This window comes from Photinus pyralis, unplaced genomic scaffold (assembly GCF_008802855.1).
Source record: "Photinus pyralis isolate 1611_PpyrPB1 unplaced genomic scaffold, Ppyr1.3 Ppyr1.4_LG6, whole genome shotgun sequence".
NCBI lineage: Eukaryota > Metazoa > Arthropoda > Insecta > Coleoptera > Lampyridae > Photinus > Photinus pyralis.
The window spans coordinates 35,824,622-35,843,391 of NW_022170663.1; the positions used below are offsets into that span (position 1 = coordinate 35,824,622).

The 18,770-nt window shown below is 40.1% G+C and overlaps 1 protein-coding gene across 1 annotated transcript; it reads right to left on the reverse strand.

The window, feature by feature from the left end:
• Positions 1-2,189: 2,189 nt before the first annotated feature.
• Positions 2,190-3,130, reverse strand: LOC116174617. Its single transcript, XM_031492557.1, has 2 exons — positions 2,988-3,130; positions 2,190-2,937 (listed from the first exon to the last, which is right to left on the reverse strand). Exons 1-2 carry the CDS (start codon positions 3,128-3,130, stop codon positions 2,304-2,306), a joined length of 777 nt encoding a protein of 258 aa, XP_031348417.1. The 3' UTR covers positions 2,190-2,303.
• Positions 3,131-18,770: the final 15,640 nt, after the last annotated feature.

Sequence of the window (18,770 nt, forward strand, 5' to 3'; positions counted from 1 at the left end):
AAACTTGTTATATATTTACCAACCCCATCACCTTACAATAACTTACAAGAAAAAGATGTAAAAGAATACCGTCTAGATTCTCCTTCCTCCACTTTGTTGATGCAGGACTAATAAAACATTTGATGTTGTTAAGTATGTAAACAAGCGAAGAAAAAATGCTCCATTTATAAAGGCATAAAGTTTATTACAAAGCGCCACCGGAGGCCATTGTAGGGCGAGGCGTGTTTACTTACGAACCTTCGCACGAGAATAAAAGTTTTTTTCATGCGAATTTCGCGTAGGCTCATCGGCAATTTGGCCAATCACGAAGCCGTCAGCGATAAATCCAGATATGAGCGTGTTTTACTCCAATTCCTCCTCAAATATTACAATTTATAAGCAATAAATGCGTAAAATAATTTAGCTTGGTAGAGGAAGTGTTACGCAATAAATTTTGTAACAAGTTATTGTTTGGCCAAGAAAATTACTCGGAAATTGGTGTAAGGTATTCGAAAGAACACGCTAACAAGAATGAAAATTATGTTTTCGTTTTATGGAAATCGAACGTTTGTAACCTTATTCTGTTTCCAATTATTTCCTTGCGTTTCATATGGCACGCATTTTCGGACTTCATTAAATAAGTAATTATGCATCCACAAAATGAAACAACGATAATTGTTGCTGTTACTGGGCTTAGAACACTCCTAACTCGGCAGTTGCCGCAATTAGTTTCATTTGAATTATAAAGGCTATAGGTCACTGTGCATTTCCTTGTACCGTTACTGATACTAGAAAAGGTAAATAGGTAACGGTGCACAACATAAGAAATCCTATGAACGAGATGTATTTGTTGATGGAGTCAAAACTTCAATTGTAATTGTATACAACTTTACTGGGAAGTCACAAGTTGATCGTCGAGAGGGTAGAGACAAGTCGAGGGCATTTGTGCGAGAGCAAAAGGTGTGGGTTATTCCAGGAAATCTTCAGACGGATTTACACCTTCAATGCTCCTTGAATGGTAATGAAATATATGAAATATAATTTCGTGCCTTGACAATGATACTGTATAATAAGTCGCTCTATTACGTACGTAAATGGCGTAAATGCATACAAACATGTACATACCTTGTAGCCTTTTCTTCACTTACCTAAAAATAATACGAACCGCGAATGGCTTAATGCTACTGCTGACAATTGGTTTCTTATAGCAGAATCGATTTGCAATTTAAACCACAGTTTTTTTTACTTTCGCAAAGAAATCTAAATAGGATTATCTCCGAAGCACACAATGCAAATTTCTGCACCACAAGCTTTAATCTGTGTGGAAATCTTTTTGTTAAGTAGAACAGTAATTACAATTACGCTGGGTTTGTATGTAATAATTCATAATATCGCGAAGCGATTCCAAATTAACACAAACACACGGGCGCATGCACACATAAATCATGTTCAATTTTCATTCCATTATATCGAATTGCCTTTTGTGTTTGCGCGTTATTTATAGATTGGTACCGAAACACAATACCGGGCGCCGCCGGAACGTAAGTTGCTTAATTTGTAAGAAATATATGGTCTCGGCGGAGTTCTCCGTAAAATAATTAATTCAGTCAGTAACTTAGTTGCATAGGTTCTCGGTTTGTACCTGTCCTATCATTGGCCTTAATTTATTGAACGTCTTCCGCTTAACCTACACTGATGAAGTTTTGTTTTAGTTGACGCTTTCACTGTTTATGCTCGTTTCATTATGTTTGTTAAGCGGTGAAGTTACTAACACTTCAAGTGTTATTATAGAACCGTATTACTTATACGTCAATACCTTTCCAAACATATGCTTAAGGTAATTGCCAATTAACGCGTTTGACGTGTCTTTGAGTGGATTTGTACGTACAAAGATCATATATGGTGTATATAAGGAAATATAGATCTGTAGCGCCGGTACCAAAGCGGCGATCACCAAGATTGCGCTCTAAGACCGATAGAGGGCGTCATGAAAAATGAGGGAGATACGTCAATGAAATTCATTGCCGTTGTTACCTTGTGCCTTGTGCTTGCATATGCAGTTGATCTGTTCATTATTTTAATTCATTAATTTAGTTATAGAATCGTAGTGTTAATTTATAGTTAAATAAACAGAAGATCTATAGTGGTGACCCCGATTAAAAAACGAGTTATATACCTATGTGAACAACACGATTAAAAATTCGGTTATCTCGCCTTCGCGCAATTGTCTGCGGTATTCTGATAAAGACACGCCATCTTGTCGATTCGTCGTTTAAAGATAATTTTAAATAACGACCTAATATGCCAAACGATAATCTTCCCGGTCAACCTCCCGCGGCTACTGAAAATGTGCCAACCGCTGTTTCCGTGGATCGTTGTAAATTGCCACCGTTCTGGCGCGCGAATCCTGAACTTTGGTTTGTACAAGTCGAAGCCGTCTTCGCTGTACACCGTATCACAACAGACTCTACAAAATACAATCTAGCTGTGGCGAACCTTGATCCCAATACGGTAGTCGAAGTTGCAGACATTTTGCGTTCGCCCCCGACTGCAGACAAATATACCGCCCTTAAAACCGCGATACTTGCACGCTTGATGGACTCCGCTGATAGGCAATTGCACAAAGCTCTTACAGGTCTCGAGCTGGGCGACCGCAAGCCCTCACAGCTACTACGGCAAATGCAGCTTTTAGCCGGAGATCGCGCTTCAAATGATGTCCTTCGTGTAAAATGGCTCGACTTATTGCCGCCAACCACGCGACGTTTGCTGCAGGTATTTAAAGCATCCAATCTCGAGGAATTGGCAGTTGCCGCCGACGAAATTGAGGACCTCAACCCGACAGTGGTGTCCACATCAACCAGCAGCTCCAACCTGGCAGCCGTGACGCAGCCATTCAAACCATCGCACCCGCAGGCCGATATGGTTGCCGCCGAGTTGGTTTCATTGCGCACTTCAATCAATCAGCTAACCGCAAATATCAAGTCGCTGGTGGCAGGTGCTCCGCGCACATCAGTTGGGCCACGAAGAGGTCGCAGTCGCTCACGGACGCCATCTCAAGCGCGGGAGAGCTCTTCCACATCTGCTCGATCTGAACGCGTGTGCTGGTATCATAATCGATTTGGCTTGCAGGCGAAATATTGTCACTCCCCATGTTCATACGCCAAGGCTTCGGAAAACTAGGTCCACCGACGCCGCATAAGGTGGTCGCCGTTGGTGAGTTACTCATTGAAAACCGCCTTCTTGTCACAGATAAACGCACATCCATGCGATTCCTAGTGGACTCCGGATCCGTAATCTCACTCATCCCCAGAAAGGCGATATCAAAGCGCCTTCCACGGCAAGAGCTGGACCTGCACGCAGCCAATTCTTCTGTCATCGCAACTTATGGCACGAAAGAATTATCACTGAATATTGGTCTCCGGCGAGATTTTACCTGGCACTTCACCATTGCTGACGTCCAATTGGCAATCCTTGGAGCCGATTTTCTGCAGAATTTTGGCCTTATCATCGACTTGCGACAAAAATGCATTATCGACCCGCTAACATCACTATCGACTCCTGCTCAACTCGCGCCAGCACAAGTGCATAGCGTGGCAATTGCTCCAGGTGTCAGTGTGCCCGACGGTGACCTTGGGTCCGTTTATGCGCGGCTTGTCCGTGAGTTCCAGAGCTCGCCGGCTAATCGCAAAACGATGGCAGTCCTGTCCGACTTTCCAGTACAACACGTCATTGTTACTAATGGACATCCAGTTTTTGACCGTCCCCGTCGCCTGTCTGGAAAGCGTCTAGCAGCTGCGAAAAATGAATTTGATTTACTGTTGAAAAGTGGAGTTATCCGGCCTTCTTCAAGTCAGTGGGCCAGTCCTTTACATATGGTACCAAAAAAAGGTGGCGGTTGGCGAGCGACAGGAGATTATAGACGTCTGAATGCCACCACAGTCCCTGACCGCTACCCTCTACCTATCATAGAGGATCTTCTACAGGAAAGCAAAGGATCGGTATTTTCCGTCGTGGATCTCCATCGCGCTTTCTATCAAATCCCTGTGGCAGCCAAGGATATTGCAAAAACCGCCGTTACAACGCCTTTTGGGTTGTACGAATTTATTGGTATGCCAATGGGACTTCGCAACGCCGCCCAGACCCTCCAGCGGACAATGAATCATCTCCTTAAAAAAATGGATTTTGTCAAATGCTACGTCGACGACATCTTGGTCCATTCCAAATCGCACGAAGAGCACCGGCATCACCTCATTGAACTCTTCACAGTGCTTCAAGCTGCAAACCTCCATCCCAATTGGGCCAAGTCAACACTGGGCGCATCACAGGTAATTTTCGCAGGCTATGATGTTTCGAAAAACGGCTTCAAACCACCCGCTGCCAAGGTGCAAGCGATTCTCGACTTCCCAAAGCCACTCGATTCAACTGAGCTCCGGCGTTTTTTGGGTGTGATGAATCATTATCGTCGTTGCATCCCTCATGCAGCCCACCTGCAGGCTCCATTGACCGAGTTTTTAAAAGGAGCTCCAAAAAAGCAGGTTAAATTACAGTGGACTGAAGCGGAAGAAAAAGCATTCATCGATTGCCGCGCAAGTATCGCTAAAGCTGTCGGCGCCGCCTTTCTCGAGCCCGCAGCCCGTCTCGCACTTCGCACGGACGCTTCTAGCAACGCCATTGGCGCCGCCCTAGACCAGTGGCAAGAAAACAAATGGGTTCCTTTGGCATTCTTTTCCCGCAAGCTCTCCCCCACTGAGCAACGATACAGCACCTATGATCGTGAGCTCCTTGCAGTGTTCGCTGCAATCAAAAACTTCAGGCGAATCCTTGAAGGACGCCCTTTCACAATTTTCACGGACCATAAGCCGTTAGTATACGCCCTCGCCCAACGTGCAGATAAGGCATCTCCCAGGCAAGTAAATCATCTGGATTTTATCGCTCAATTTGATGCACGATTCGAGTTCACCCCAGGAGTAGAGAACTGTGTCGCTGACGCGCTCTCTCGCTCATGCACAATCGCGTGGCCAACTATGTTAGATGCGGCCACAATAGCGACGGCCCAAGTTACAGATGAGCAACTGCCACACTTACTCCGTAAGTCAAAAATCAAACTACGCTCCCTCAACCTCGACGGCCACATGCTTTACTGTGTGGCTTATAACAACTTATTGAAGCCGTACATACCAGTTCAATTACGACGTCAAGTCTTCGATGCTGTTCATAATCTGGCGCACCCAAGTGGTCGCGCCACTGCAAAAAAGATACAAGAAACGTACTATTGGCCCAGCCTAAGAAAAGACGTCTTTCGATGGGCACAGCATTGCGAAAAGTGCCAACGTGCCAAGGTCTCTAGGCACAATCGCGCAGAACTTGGTAAATTCGACACACCGAACACAAGGTTCCAACACATCCATGTGGACCTCATCAAGCTTCCACTCACGGATGGGTTACAATTTTGTTTAACGGTGATAGACCGTTTCTCTCGTTGGCCTGTCGCAGCCCCCATTACAGACAAGTCAGCCGAAGTGGTTGCCCGAGCGCTTTGGGAGAATTGGATTTGTATGTTTGGAACACCGCTCACAATTACATCTGACCAAGGTAAGGAGTTTGAGGCCAAATTAATTGCCGCTCTATATCGTAGAATCGGAGCTAAACACCAGCACACGACTCCTTACCATCCTAAGGCAAATGGTATGGTGGAGCGGCTCCACAGAACGTTAAAAACCGCCCTTATGTGCCACCCACAGACACCGTGGCCACAAGCACTGCCCTTGGTTCTCCTCGGCATGCGTACAGTTTTAAAAGAAGATTTGCAAGCCTCACCGGCGGAAATGGTTTTTGGAACCTCGTTGAGAATACCGGGAGAGTTCTTTCGCACCCAAGAACCGCCCGTCTCTGAAACAACTTTTTTGGACAAACTGCGCTGTCTCTCGCAAGCCATCCGTCCAGTTCCTGCGTCGAATCACGTAGGAAGCAAACCATTCTTTTTCACAAGCTTACGCACCTGCACCCACGTGTTCTACAAGATTGGGAAAATACGCAGCCCACTGGAGCCTCCGTATTCGGGTCTACATCTGGTCAAACGCCGTATTAACGATCGCAACTACGTCATCGAAGTAAATGGGAAAGAAAAAACAATTTCCACAGACGACCTCAAACCTGCATTCATTGAATTCTGCGAACCCAGCAAGCCGACTTCTAGATTAATAGACAGCAGTCCAACTCCACCTCTGTTACAGGATCCTCAGGTATCGCCGCCAAAACCAGCTCGAATGTCACATGCTACAAAAAGAAAAATGGTGTCGTTCCCTGCATCTTCAGAGCAGCTCACTGGGGAAGGAGTGGATGTAGCGCCGGTACCAAAGCGGCGATCACCAAGATTGCGCTCTAAGACCGATAGAGGGCGTCATGAAAAATGAGGGAGATACGTCAATGAAATTCATTGCCGTTGTTACCTTGTGCCTTGTGCTTGCATATGCAGTTGATCTGTTCATTATTTTAATTCATTAATTTAGTTATAGAATCGTAGTGTTAATTTATAGTTAAATAAACAGAAGATCTATAGATCTGTAAATTGTGCACGAAAGTTTTCCAGAAATGTTAAGATTTACATTAGATCATATAAGGAAATTAGCTGGTGCGTTTGTGAGACCAAACGGCATTCGACTATTTAGACCCCATCGGGTACAGTAAATGCGACGGAGTTTCAAGATGATTCGGTTAAGGGCACCTCTAAGTATGCGAACTTGATGTCAATAGAACTAAGATACTTGCGAGTTGCGAAGTTGGTCCAGGATAGTGGACACGTAAGGTAACGGATAAGCGTCTTTTCTTGTCACTGCATTTAGTTGGTTATTTAGTTGACACAAAATCTGTGTGTGTGTGTGTCATAATTATCTTTAGCGAGATACCAGTGACCATCACACGGTTAAATGATAATAATCTTCAACGTTTTGTTAAGTTTTTCTTCAATAATACGCTGTTTAAGTGAGGATACTGAATACTAACGCTTTTTTATAGACTAAATTAGTTATCATTGATACATGTTTATTGAATAGTGGTTCGTTGTTTGGACGGTTAATGAGTACCAGAAACATTAGCAGCATTTGAAGACCAACAGAAGTATGACACATCCCCATCGCTATACAAAAATCATTACTTAAAATAAGGGTGTTCCAAATCCGATATCACTGAAATTGGTAAACACGAATAGAATCCATTAAATTGATTACAGCGTCACCATAACACGCACTATCACAATTGGTTCGTTTGCAATCTTAAACCAGTGTCTGAAATTATTTCCCATCCTATCGATAAGTGGGGAATGGACCAGAATTTAACCTAAACTGAGGTTGCATAACACGGATACATTTGGGTAGGATTTTTTATAACCTTTCCTAACTTGGGACGGTGTGAACACGTTGTAATGGTGGGTTTAGCGGTCACTATAACATAATAACTTCCTTGGATACGGACACTATTGTATGGGATGGCCAGTTACTTGGCAATTCCAACAATCTACTGGCGTTTCATAGCTCAATGTTGAAAAATGTAGCATTGTTAAAATTAACATGTTTATGCTCGGTTAGTTTTTCTTTACAATCTAGCTCGTCAACAACCTACTTTCGCAATAAAATTATACAGACCACTTACCATAACTCACTATGAAAACTTCGCCTACCTGTAACAAAACACAGAATTAGAACATTCGATTGGAAGAGTATGATATTAGACAGGGATTGTTAACGCAATACAAGATGCTATTTGGGATATAATTCGTTTAGTGTACGTGCCGTTTCCAAGTCGAGCCGTAACTTGAGATAGTTCTTAAGAAAATATCCTGAACGAGCATAACTTTATTACAATCATTCAATTTCCTCCCGGAGACCGTAATAGACCAATGAAAGGTGTTGTTTTGCATAGCCTGAAACGAGGTAGCGAGATACACAGGTTGAAGCGTGGCAAGTCATTTTAACTGAAGGGTATATAAAAATGTTGGTCTTAACATACAAGTGTTTACACATAAAGTGGTATGTTGAATACATTTAAATAAAATGGAAGTAACAGGTTACAATCACCTATCACGTAACTGCAGAATACCGAGCGGTTATATAACGATCATACGTCTTCCCGACATAAACAACTATTACAACCCGCTCTGGTCTTGACGTTAGTTTCATGAAACATTCAACGCGGTTGGTACAAATGATACTGACAAGAATCTACATTCTGTGTACTACTAGAAACAAAAAGACAAGTTTTGAAGTGTTATAGAGCCAGACGTCAATCCCTGGAAATTTGCGATAGGGTATACAAAAATGACGACCTGAAAAACGAAAACACAGAAAAACATTAAAAACAATTAACCTTTTTAGCACTTAAAACATACTTCTCTGCACTTATGGCATACCGCAACAGGATTTTGTTTCCACCCCAGAATTTCTGGTTCTGGTTTACAATATACTAGCAAACCAAAGTGTGAGTAATGTATTCTATGTTCCCACTGTAACGGGAGCCCTTGAATGCGGTTAATTTTTTCCATTTCGTCGGGTTGCAAGTTCAAATTAGTTAGGGCACAGATCTACACATACACAGATTGCTAACCTTATGCATTTTTTGGGAAACAAATTTAGGTATACTTAAAAGCGCCCTCTATTGCGCAGCAGTATAAACATGTAACGTTTAAAACTGTAATATGACGCTTATGGATTTATGCGTTAGATGTCGTTGAAACAAAATTAAAGCGCTAAAGTTTGCACAATTCGAATTCCTTAATATTCGTATTATTACAGTGATATGATATGATAGGAGGTAACATAGGGCAGGTTCTTAAAGAATCGTGAAGGTTTTTTGAAGTTGGAGGAAACTATTAAAAGTCTTGACAGATTCCTACCGCAAAGGTATACTTAAAAACTATGTATATCTCTGCCTAAATTAACGTTACACTCTTTACCACGCCGATAAGATTTAGAATACGTATATATACATATATGATATCCAAATTGCGCTTTACTGACGAGGACGTTGATGAACACGATATTTGGAGAGGTTCTGTTCTATGGCGTTTGTTTATGCTCGAAGAAGCAGCTAGTTTGTACGATTGGGCGGCAAAGGTAACACTAAGATCTTCTCTATTGTGCGCCACAGGAATTACATTTGGATTCAACCTGGTTCTGTGGAGGGTGCTATTTGATAAATCCCCATGATGAAAATGTTTTTCGCATATAAATTTATTTCTTAATTCTTCATGTTGAAGAGCAAACAGCATACTATTCCCGCTATTCTCGCATGATAGATTCATTTTTGGGGAAATCTTCCAAATAATTCCAAAATATCAAATGCTAAAAATAACAAGTAACGAATTCGAAATATGCACACTTTACCGCTTCAAATTTTTTGCAGCGACATCTAATGCATAAATCCATAAGCGTCATATTACAGTTTTAAACGGTACATGTTTACACTGCTCCGCAATAGAGGGCGCTTTTAGGTATACCTAAATTTGTTTCCCAAAAAATGCATAAGGTTAGCAATCTGTGTATGTGTAGATCTGTGGTTAGGGTTACGCGTTTTTGGGTAATATTAGGGCGTATACGTATACAAGGTTATTTTTCAAATTTAAAAATTCAGTTTCCGAATGAATTTTCTGGGAAAAATTGTCAGCGCCAGTCTACCCGGCGATAATACAATCTTAACGTCTTTTACGTGACGGCTCGTGAAAAGCGGTTTTAAGTTATGGCCTTTATGCGCGCGTGAATTGTTGGAATTCTCAGGAAGAATCAGTCAAAAGTAAACTCTCTTGGTAAAATAAGCGTGTATTAAATTTCGTATTGAGGACTACCAAATAATACCAAAATATAAAGTGACCAGCGGGACACATAAATCACAAGTTATGGTGATTGAATAATTTAAAACGTTGCATTTCGAAAGCTAAAGTTTGAGAAAACAAATCATATCAATTACGTTGTGGTCTTGCGGGGAGCTATTAATACTTAATAGTTATATCGCGTAAGCAAAATTTGGTGGAAAGTAGACGGTTCAATGCTCAACCAGTTACACAAAAAGCGCTAACCGTAAAAATCAATCCAGAAAACAATCAACAGTAGTACTTCAGGAGATCCAGGTTTCATTATACATTGTTCAGCTTTAAGACACCATCTCTTCGAGAATGACCGTACCAATCTGTATCACCATCGATTCCAGAAAACGCTATAATTAAGGTAAAGTAACTTTTTTGATTTGTATCAAAAATAATGAACGGTTCTCTTCTTGGTTTTCTTTAATAACTTTTATTGAGAGTAATCAGAAAATTCTTAAAAGATCGGTTTTTGTAAATTGGCTGATGGCATGCCATTTTGAGTTTGTATTTATTGTCTGTAGTCGATCAACTCAAACAAAAGTAACAGATTTTTGATTCAGGAAGTAGAAAAGGGCCAAATTTCCAAGTATTTGCATTTTAATCATCAGTATGAGCTATGCCCATTCTGTCCCCAGAAAAATAAAGAAAAAAGGGCCAGAATCTCCTCTGCGGAATAAAGCGCAGAAATTCTTCAGTTAGATTAAAAAGAGAATTATTATGGCCCCAAACTGTTGCAGGTATTCACATTGGAAGCATAATCAAGCTAAAACAAGGGGGATGATAGAAAACTCGCCACCTTTAGGCAGCATTTAATCCAAAGATGGCGATACAAGTATCAAGACCGCACTCCTCCACAATTGACGAGGAAGAAAGCCCTATACGTATTCAACAGACATAAGAAAAATCAGCGTGTGCGTTGTACGCGGTTTCTTTACGGTCTTGGCTGGACGATATGCTCTCTTCGAATATTTTGCAACGACGATTCCCCCTTTTATCCACGCGCATTCTTTCCACGCGTCTACTTTGTGTACGCCCCATTTCTTCAATCTTTTTGACGACCCGTGTTAATCTTCTCCTCACACATGCGCTCTTCACTCTGCTCTTACTTCTTCACGGTTTCTATCTTCACACCAACTTACTTCACAACTCCTTTCATCATGTCCCCTCCTCCTTTCACTCGCGCATTACCTGTTCACTGCTCCTTTCTTCATACCTACCTCCTGCACGTTTCGTACTGCCATGCCTTCATTCCTCTATTTTCTACTATTTACATAATATTTTTCGCCCTTTCTGTCACAACTCTCTCTCACCCATTCTCGCCCAATCCTTCTTTAGCAATATTTACTCAGACCATTTTTCCTTGTCGCAATTCCCTTTCAGAACTCCTTACTTCATGTGTTGTATCTTCGAGTCTTCCTCCTCAACCCTCTTCATTCGCATTGTTTTGCGCTGCTTCCGTTCACGCCTTCTTTCACTGAGATCTCCAAGTCCTCTTCCCGTTTCACTTCTAATGTTTTCAATGGTCTTTACAACTTTTTCCTTCACATTTCCTACGATGCGCGCTTTTCCTTTACTGCTCTTGATGCCACACACTCCATTCTTCTTCACTCCGGCTTTCTTCTTACCTTCTCTCTTCAAGTCTCATTATTTCCTTTCCTTTTTTCACGCCTTCTTCGATCATGTCTCTTTTCTTAACATCCTTTTTTTGCCACGAAGTCCACGCGATATGTATGATTATGATTAACGCACTGTATCTAAATGACTCAACCGGGTGCTTCATTACTAAAAACCGTAACCTCTGAATCTATTTATTTATCTTCTAGGAGGTGGCAATAGGGCTTGACTTTGTTGCACCATATTTCAACCGCTGCCTGATCGTAAAAACAATCAGTTTTGTAACTGTTCTCGTGAGGATATTTAAATTATTTTTGAAGCGCCCTAAAGCTTTCGCCATTTGGAAGATGGGGGAAAATTAATATTTTATGATTTCAGTTCCGTTTATTAATTATTCGCTGATTTTATGTTTGTAACGCTAAGCGGGATTAAAACGAGCAAGTTTGATGAAGTGATAAAGAAACCTTTTTTTACCCGAAAATTGCAAAACACAATATATATTACTGAACTGGAATTTAGGAATTTTAACCCGGTCAATTAAGTAAGCATAATTACTAATTAGAGGTGTTTCAGCAAGCGACGTCGGATTGGAGTGTACAAAGTGTCATTTGAAGCGCGCTTATTTATCTTCATATTTGAGACCGGTCCCAAATTTTTATCATGTGACATTAATTAAAGAAAGTTTTAATTGTGTATCCGTTTGTACAAAATTTCCGAATTTTATATAAGGCTAGAGCCTATGCAGGAGGAAACTTTTGGATCTACGTATACTCATCCGATTCCTGGGTCACCATTCCTATGACTGATTTATCCGCGGACCTTGACCAGGCAAGGAAAAGCAACTTCTGGTGGCGCTTGAGATTAACCGCACCCACTCCGCCGACTCCCACCGTTTCTTTTTCGTTTTCTTTTTTAACTTTCACTCCTTTTCCCTTCGTTATTCCTCCCTTTCTGATCGCTCTTTCTCCTAACATCCTTGCGATCTCCTTCCTTGACGTCTACTCCTACTTTCAGGTCTTCTTTATTTTCTCTTAAAATGCTACTTTTCTTGATGTTTTCCATCATGGTATCTTTATTAACACCCTTTCTCTGCACTCCCCCATCCTGTCATGCCTCTCCCTCTACTCATCATGTCACCTTTCTTCATATCCCCGACTGTCATATTTATTCTCGCTCTCTTTCTCACAGCTTCTTTCTAGCTTTCTTGACGATTACTTCCATCAGATTCCCTTTTCTTCTCGCATTCCTTCCTCACGGCAAAATGCTTCACGTGTCCTTCTTTCATGTGTCTTTCTTTACTTTTTTTCCTTTCACTCTTGCGCCTTCTTCATTCAAGGATCGTTACTTGATATCTGTCTTTTTCATCATTTTCCTTCAAACCCCTTTCCTTCACGCCTTCATCAAGCTCCTTTTAATGACATCCTCTTCTTTCACGACCCTTCGGTCATTCATTGCTTCTTTGCGTACCGTTTCACCCTGCACCCTAACATTCTAGCCGCAGATTCGCTCCCTGGTCAAGAAAAAATAGCCAAAATCAATAATAAAAGTGAAGAAATTAAAAGTCATAATGAAGATAGAATTGCTCCTACGCATCCACTCAAAAATCTTATGCATTCGTCCTAACCACCCTCTTATGACACGCAGTCTCTGTGCAATACGGTTAATCTTGCTTGTCCTTAAACCGATAAATATCGCATCAACCTGAACAAAGAACACCCAAAAAAAATTATTTATTATACAAACTATGATTAACACCTGAAAAAAATCTTGGGCACGAATAGAAAAATCTGACATGAAAATTCTATCTGGGTTCCACTTTGGATTCGAATAAACACAATTAATTGACATAATTTATTACGAAGCACGTAAAAGAACTAAAACAAAATCCCAAAAATATAGGCTTAGAGCTGACAGTTTTTGCACTTCACTTTGCTTTATAACACAGAAATAGGTGAACCACAAAACTGTCTTGATGAATATGATGACTAATTTTCGGTGGCGGATCGGGCGGTAGAAACTTTTAACTTTTAATAATTAAAGAACCTTGCGTTTTCAACTCGACGGATCTTTTTCACGCGTTAAACTTCTTACAACTTCTGCACAAATTTATTATAAAAATGACGAACTGCGTCTTAAACAAAACAAAAAGGGCTAAACGCCGGAAAATTTAAGGTAAAAGATGTACACGATCTTCAATCGTCGCGAAATCAGCTGCCTCGGTTTTAGTTGATTCCAGTATTTAAGGAAACACCACTTCCACCATAAAACAAACTCCTTCATCATGAATTTTCAAATCAACCGCCAATCACGAATTGATTACATTAATTCCAGTCACAACGGAACGCGCCAAACGTCCACACTTCTCCACATGAAACGCGCAATTCTTCGTAACACCGCTCTGAACAGCGGTAAAACACGAGTGTTAATTCATTTTTGCTTGACAACGCTTATCACAATGACCAGATAAAACCTTATAAAGTACGCAAACTTGACCAGATGTGCTATAATTAAAACGAAAAAATTACGCATTTACAAAATTTCTAAAAGAAAAATCTAACAGTGAGATACAATTTCAAGTAAACTAAAGCAATTTTGTGTTTTGAAATTTTTCATATATAGGGTGTTAGGCCGCACTAACGCCTAAATGACGTCGTTTACACAACTATATATCGATCCCGTCACATGTATAGCGATCGTTCACCTCGTAGAAATTTCAAAAAATTTAAATCCCCAGACGGGTTCCTATTGTAAATAGATGGAATTGAATCAAAAATACAAAAACAAAATGGAAGAAGCAAAAAAGATCTTAAACGCTTTGACGGCGAGCACTGGAACCAACTCAAAATAGAAAAGGATATGTGGAGTCAAAAATCATTTTGAAAAGTAATGAATTTTTTTTTGCATGCGCAGGTCATTAATTTGGGCAGCATGTATGTTACCACAGTCGATGATTTAATAGAAGTCAGAACTCAGAAACCTCAAAGGTTAAGGCACTTGCTATGTTCTTTTTTATTTATTTTTGGAAATGCGCTAACAAAAGGTGCACGTGAAGCAAAGCTAAACTGTCAATAAAATCCAATAAAAATGGAGAATCGCGTATTTTGCAGTCGTACCAGCGCGTTAATAAAGGCATAGTAAAGCTGCAGGATCACGTAATTGTACTTTACTATTCGAAAAGCGTCAGTTACCTCGGGAATAGGAAAGCGTTTATTTCCAAACTTTAAATTGGAAAGGCCCCATCCACCACTTATGCCGATTTATTGGCAAATATAATGAATTATACCAATCTGGACCAAATGATCATCGAAAAATAAATTACCCTTTGTCACTTTTGACCAAAGAGTCGATAAGTTAACTCGAACTTCTCGAATTAAACTCGAACCGAAAAAAAGGGTCCCATTAATCTCCGGATCTGCACGACTTCAGTTCCTTCAAATTTAACGCGACGAGGGTTGAAAAGTCCGGGGCGCGGTTATTACGCAATTCGAATTTGCCGTAGGTACGTGTAATCTAGCTAACTAGAAATGGTAATTGGAAATCGCGCACGTGATCGTCTATAAGCAGATAAAACAGAAGCAATGGTATCATCGACGTGCTAGGCTCCCACTTGAATTTATCGTGCTAATTATCTGATATTCTGACGCTACTATCTCTCAGGTTTGCGCTAATTACATGTTCCATATCTGAGAAACTCACGGTTCAATAATTTATCTCCTCTTTCGGTAGAGTTCCCCGAATTAAACTTGCACGTCGAGCGTTCCAAAAATGAGTTCGTCGGTTATGGCGAGGTTTTTTGTTTAATTTTACGTCGAGAGTCCACTTGAAAGTTTAATACGCTACGTTTTCGGGACTGATCCGAAAATTTCCTGTGTATTTAAGAGCCTTGTTTATACGGAAGCATAAGCTTTATGATGATCTGTCGCGGTAGTACGTACAGAACTTAAATTTTTATTTGCAATTTCTTTGTTATTACCAATGGTGGGTTTCGTGCCATTATTAAAGTATACGACGATATAAAGTTTTATCTCGTATTCAAATAAGAGTACGTCTTAATAAAAAGAAAAAGTGTACAGTATACCGTCTGATCGAGAAGCCGTATTCATAAATGAGTGAAGAGAGTCGTCAATTCTTAATAGAGCAAATAACAAAATGGAAATTGAACGATCTTTTTTATTTTCTTGAAATTGACTATCGTCAAACACATTTTTAAAATAAAGAGAGACACTGCGACATTGAATTCGATTTTCCAGGTAAGGCAATTAGTACTAAAGTAGTCCGTTTGTTTTTAATAGCTATAGAACAGGGTTTCGTCTTAAGGTAGTAACTTTAGCGCATTTTCCATGAATTGATCAATAGTTCCCGAAAGGTCATGAAGTTATGGCATAAATATTCTTATAAATAAGAAACTTAGCATTGCGCCGTTTTACTAGAATAATCTGGTTAAAATTTCAAAAAATATGTGTAAATGAGAAAGTTATGTTTTTGTCATCATCGATTTGTACGGACAATCCCTGGTCGTTCAAAATTTTGCTTTTGTTGAGTAAACGTAAATTGAATTATTGGTTCTTATTGAGTATTTTAGAATGCGAGTACCTGATACTTATTTAATTTTATATGGATTATACTGTCGTATACCTTTACTCTTTAACACCTATTCCAGATTTCTATTTTAATTATTGAAAATTCAGTTGTAATACTCAGCGACTCTGTTCGCTCTTTGTCATCACCGATTTGTACGGACAATCCGTGGTCGAGTTAAAATTTTGCTTTTGCTAGTGTAGTCATTCGAATCATTACGGTTTTAGTATGCGAGTACCTGATTAGCGTCAGCTGTCAGACATTGCTATACCGCAATATCTGTATGCCGCGCTATTCACTATCCCATAATTTATTTGTGTTGTTATCTGTTACAGATAAGGCAGAAAAGCGCCCTTGCGGTTTTCGATACAATCGAATTGAAATTACTACCTTTGTTTCATAGTCATTTAACAATTATAGTTTCAATGTTTTCTGTGAAAGTCTGTTTCGTTTTTGATCATTTCTAGACTTCGCGTTGATTGTTGCTAAACATTAATTTAAATTTAAAAGTTGACATTTCAGATCTAGATATTACAGTTTCCTAAGGGCGTTTCAAATTACGCGGTTGTTTAAAGAAATAAATAAAACGCATCACTTCCATTTATTTACTTTCAAAAACTTTTTATTGGTAATTAAAATATCAGTTATGACATTTATAGATGAAAAATAATATCTACCAAATAGCCTCCTCTTGCAGCTCGACTGTTGTCGACCATTTTGATAAAATTTTGAATTACATTTTGTCATAATTGTGGTTCTGTCTCACCAATGACACGAATAATTTCGTCCTTAGGAATCCACTGTGGATTATTATTCTTATAAACCTGGCTTTTCACGTAACCCCAAATAAAATAATCCAACGGTTCCACTATGATTTTGATACCATTATTAGTGTCCGCAAACACTATTACAATATCCTTACTACTATCGTTTCTTGATATGGCCTGTTATCGCCAAACATATTTTCGCCCAGGTTCACTATGAAGCGGTACAGATGTAAATTTCTCTATATTTACCAAAATATCAATTCGAAAAATAACCTTTTTAATTCCAAAGTGATCGTACGTTCCACTCTGATTTTGATGCCATTATTTGTGTCCGCAAACACTATTACGATATCTCCGCCAGGTACCGGTCATTCCCCGGCAATTAGTGAATTTCTAGGATGCATTTTTAGGTAATTAAATTCCCTACACATTTTATTCTAATACTTGTTTTCCTAGGATAGGCCGTAACTGAATTACAGTGTTCTAAAGTTAACAAAATTTCTGGAAAATGCGATCTTTTGATTTTTTTTAAAAAGTGCATAATCTGTGTGACTATCTTCAAACACAGCGCCATGTACTACCTTCTTATAATGAATGCAGTATAGTACTCCTTCAATCAAACTTTTAAAACGTAGGAAATTTAAATCTCTACAATATTGTGTATTTATATGTATTTATTATATTATATATATGTATATATTTTTGTTTGCGGTGCATTTTAGCGCATGATGAAAGGTACGATGTAGTGGAAAAAACATGTTAAAAAAGTAACTTTTGAAAACGTTAAGTTAGCCCCCCCCCCACTTTTAAAAAATGTTTTATGGCTTAACCGTAATGGCGATAGATATATTTTTACGGCGCATTTTAGCCTATACCTGAGAGTACAATTTCGTATGAAAAGATGTTAAAAAACAGTAACTTTTAAAAACGTTAAGTTGGCCCCCCCCCCACTTTTTGAAAATTTGTCACGGTTTAACAGTAATGGCACTAGCTTTAATTCAAGTGACGCAATTGAGCGCATAACGAAATGCATCAGGTGACCTAGTTACAAGCGACAAAATACGTGCTGGGAGGGGGGGGGGCTACGCTCACTGGGCCCCTCCCAAATGTATTTTCGGATTTCTAAAAAACGATAATGGCGCAAGAGTTATTATCGGTGGCGCATATGAGCACATAAGGAGCGCATTCATTTTAAAAAAATACGACTATCAAATCTAACAGTGGGGGGGGGGGGCAAGTTAACGGACCCCGGCCTCCAACGTCGTCCATGTATCTCGTATATACGCTCCGTCCTCATCGTTCAGAGTGCGGAGAAGACCAGACACCACAGCAGTGGAGACAACACTCCACCCTGCGGACATCCTCTAGTAACCGATGAACTAATCTCCGTCGTCCCAAGTACCAATTGAGGATACAAGAACCCTGCTTCCGAGCATGGCGCGGATCCATCTTACGATTGACGCACCCTCGATATCTAGAAACCGTTCGAGCACGAGGGTATGAAGAGCCGTTTGTTGATTCCGCATTTCTTCTTTGGAAAGTAGCCAATTCGTGTTGGTTTTCAGCCACCAGGTTCAATTCTGAGAGCATCCCCTCTACGATTTACGGCCCTGCCTCTTGGATTAAATCCTCACTAAAAAACAAAGGTTTAATGAAGAGGAGAAAGAGCGGAACGAGGTTCATCCGCAATTCGCGTTTGAAGTGTTGACACACTTGCGACGCCCCGTTCACCCGAAACTAGTGTGCGAAGTTTTGACTCCACCATCAGTAAGATCTTGTCGGAGGATACCACATTCCCTTTGACTAAAAAATTTCCACGTTAGTACACTATGCTCGAGGATGGCCCTTAGATGTCGCCGACCCCGCATCATGTTACCTTGTCCCTGATGATGGGATTAAAAGCTACTTTTTTACAAATAAATGTACAAAAATGTGCTAAAAATGCGGACAGTTATTTCGAGAAAAAAATTGCCTTTTAC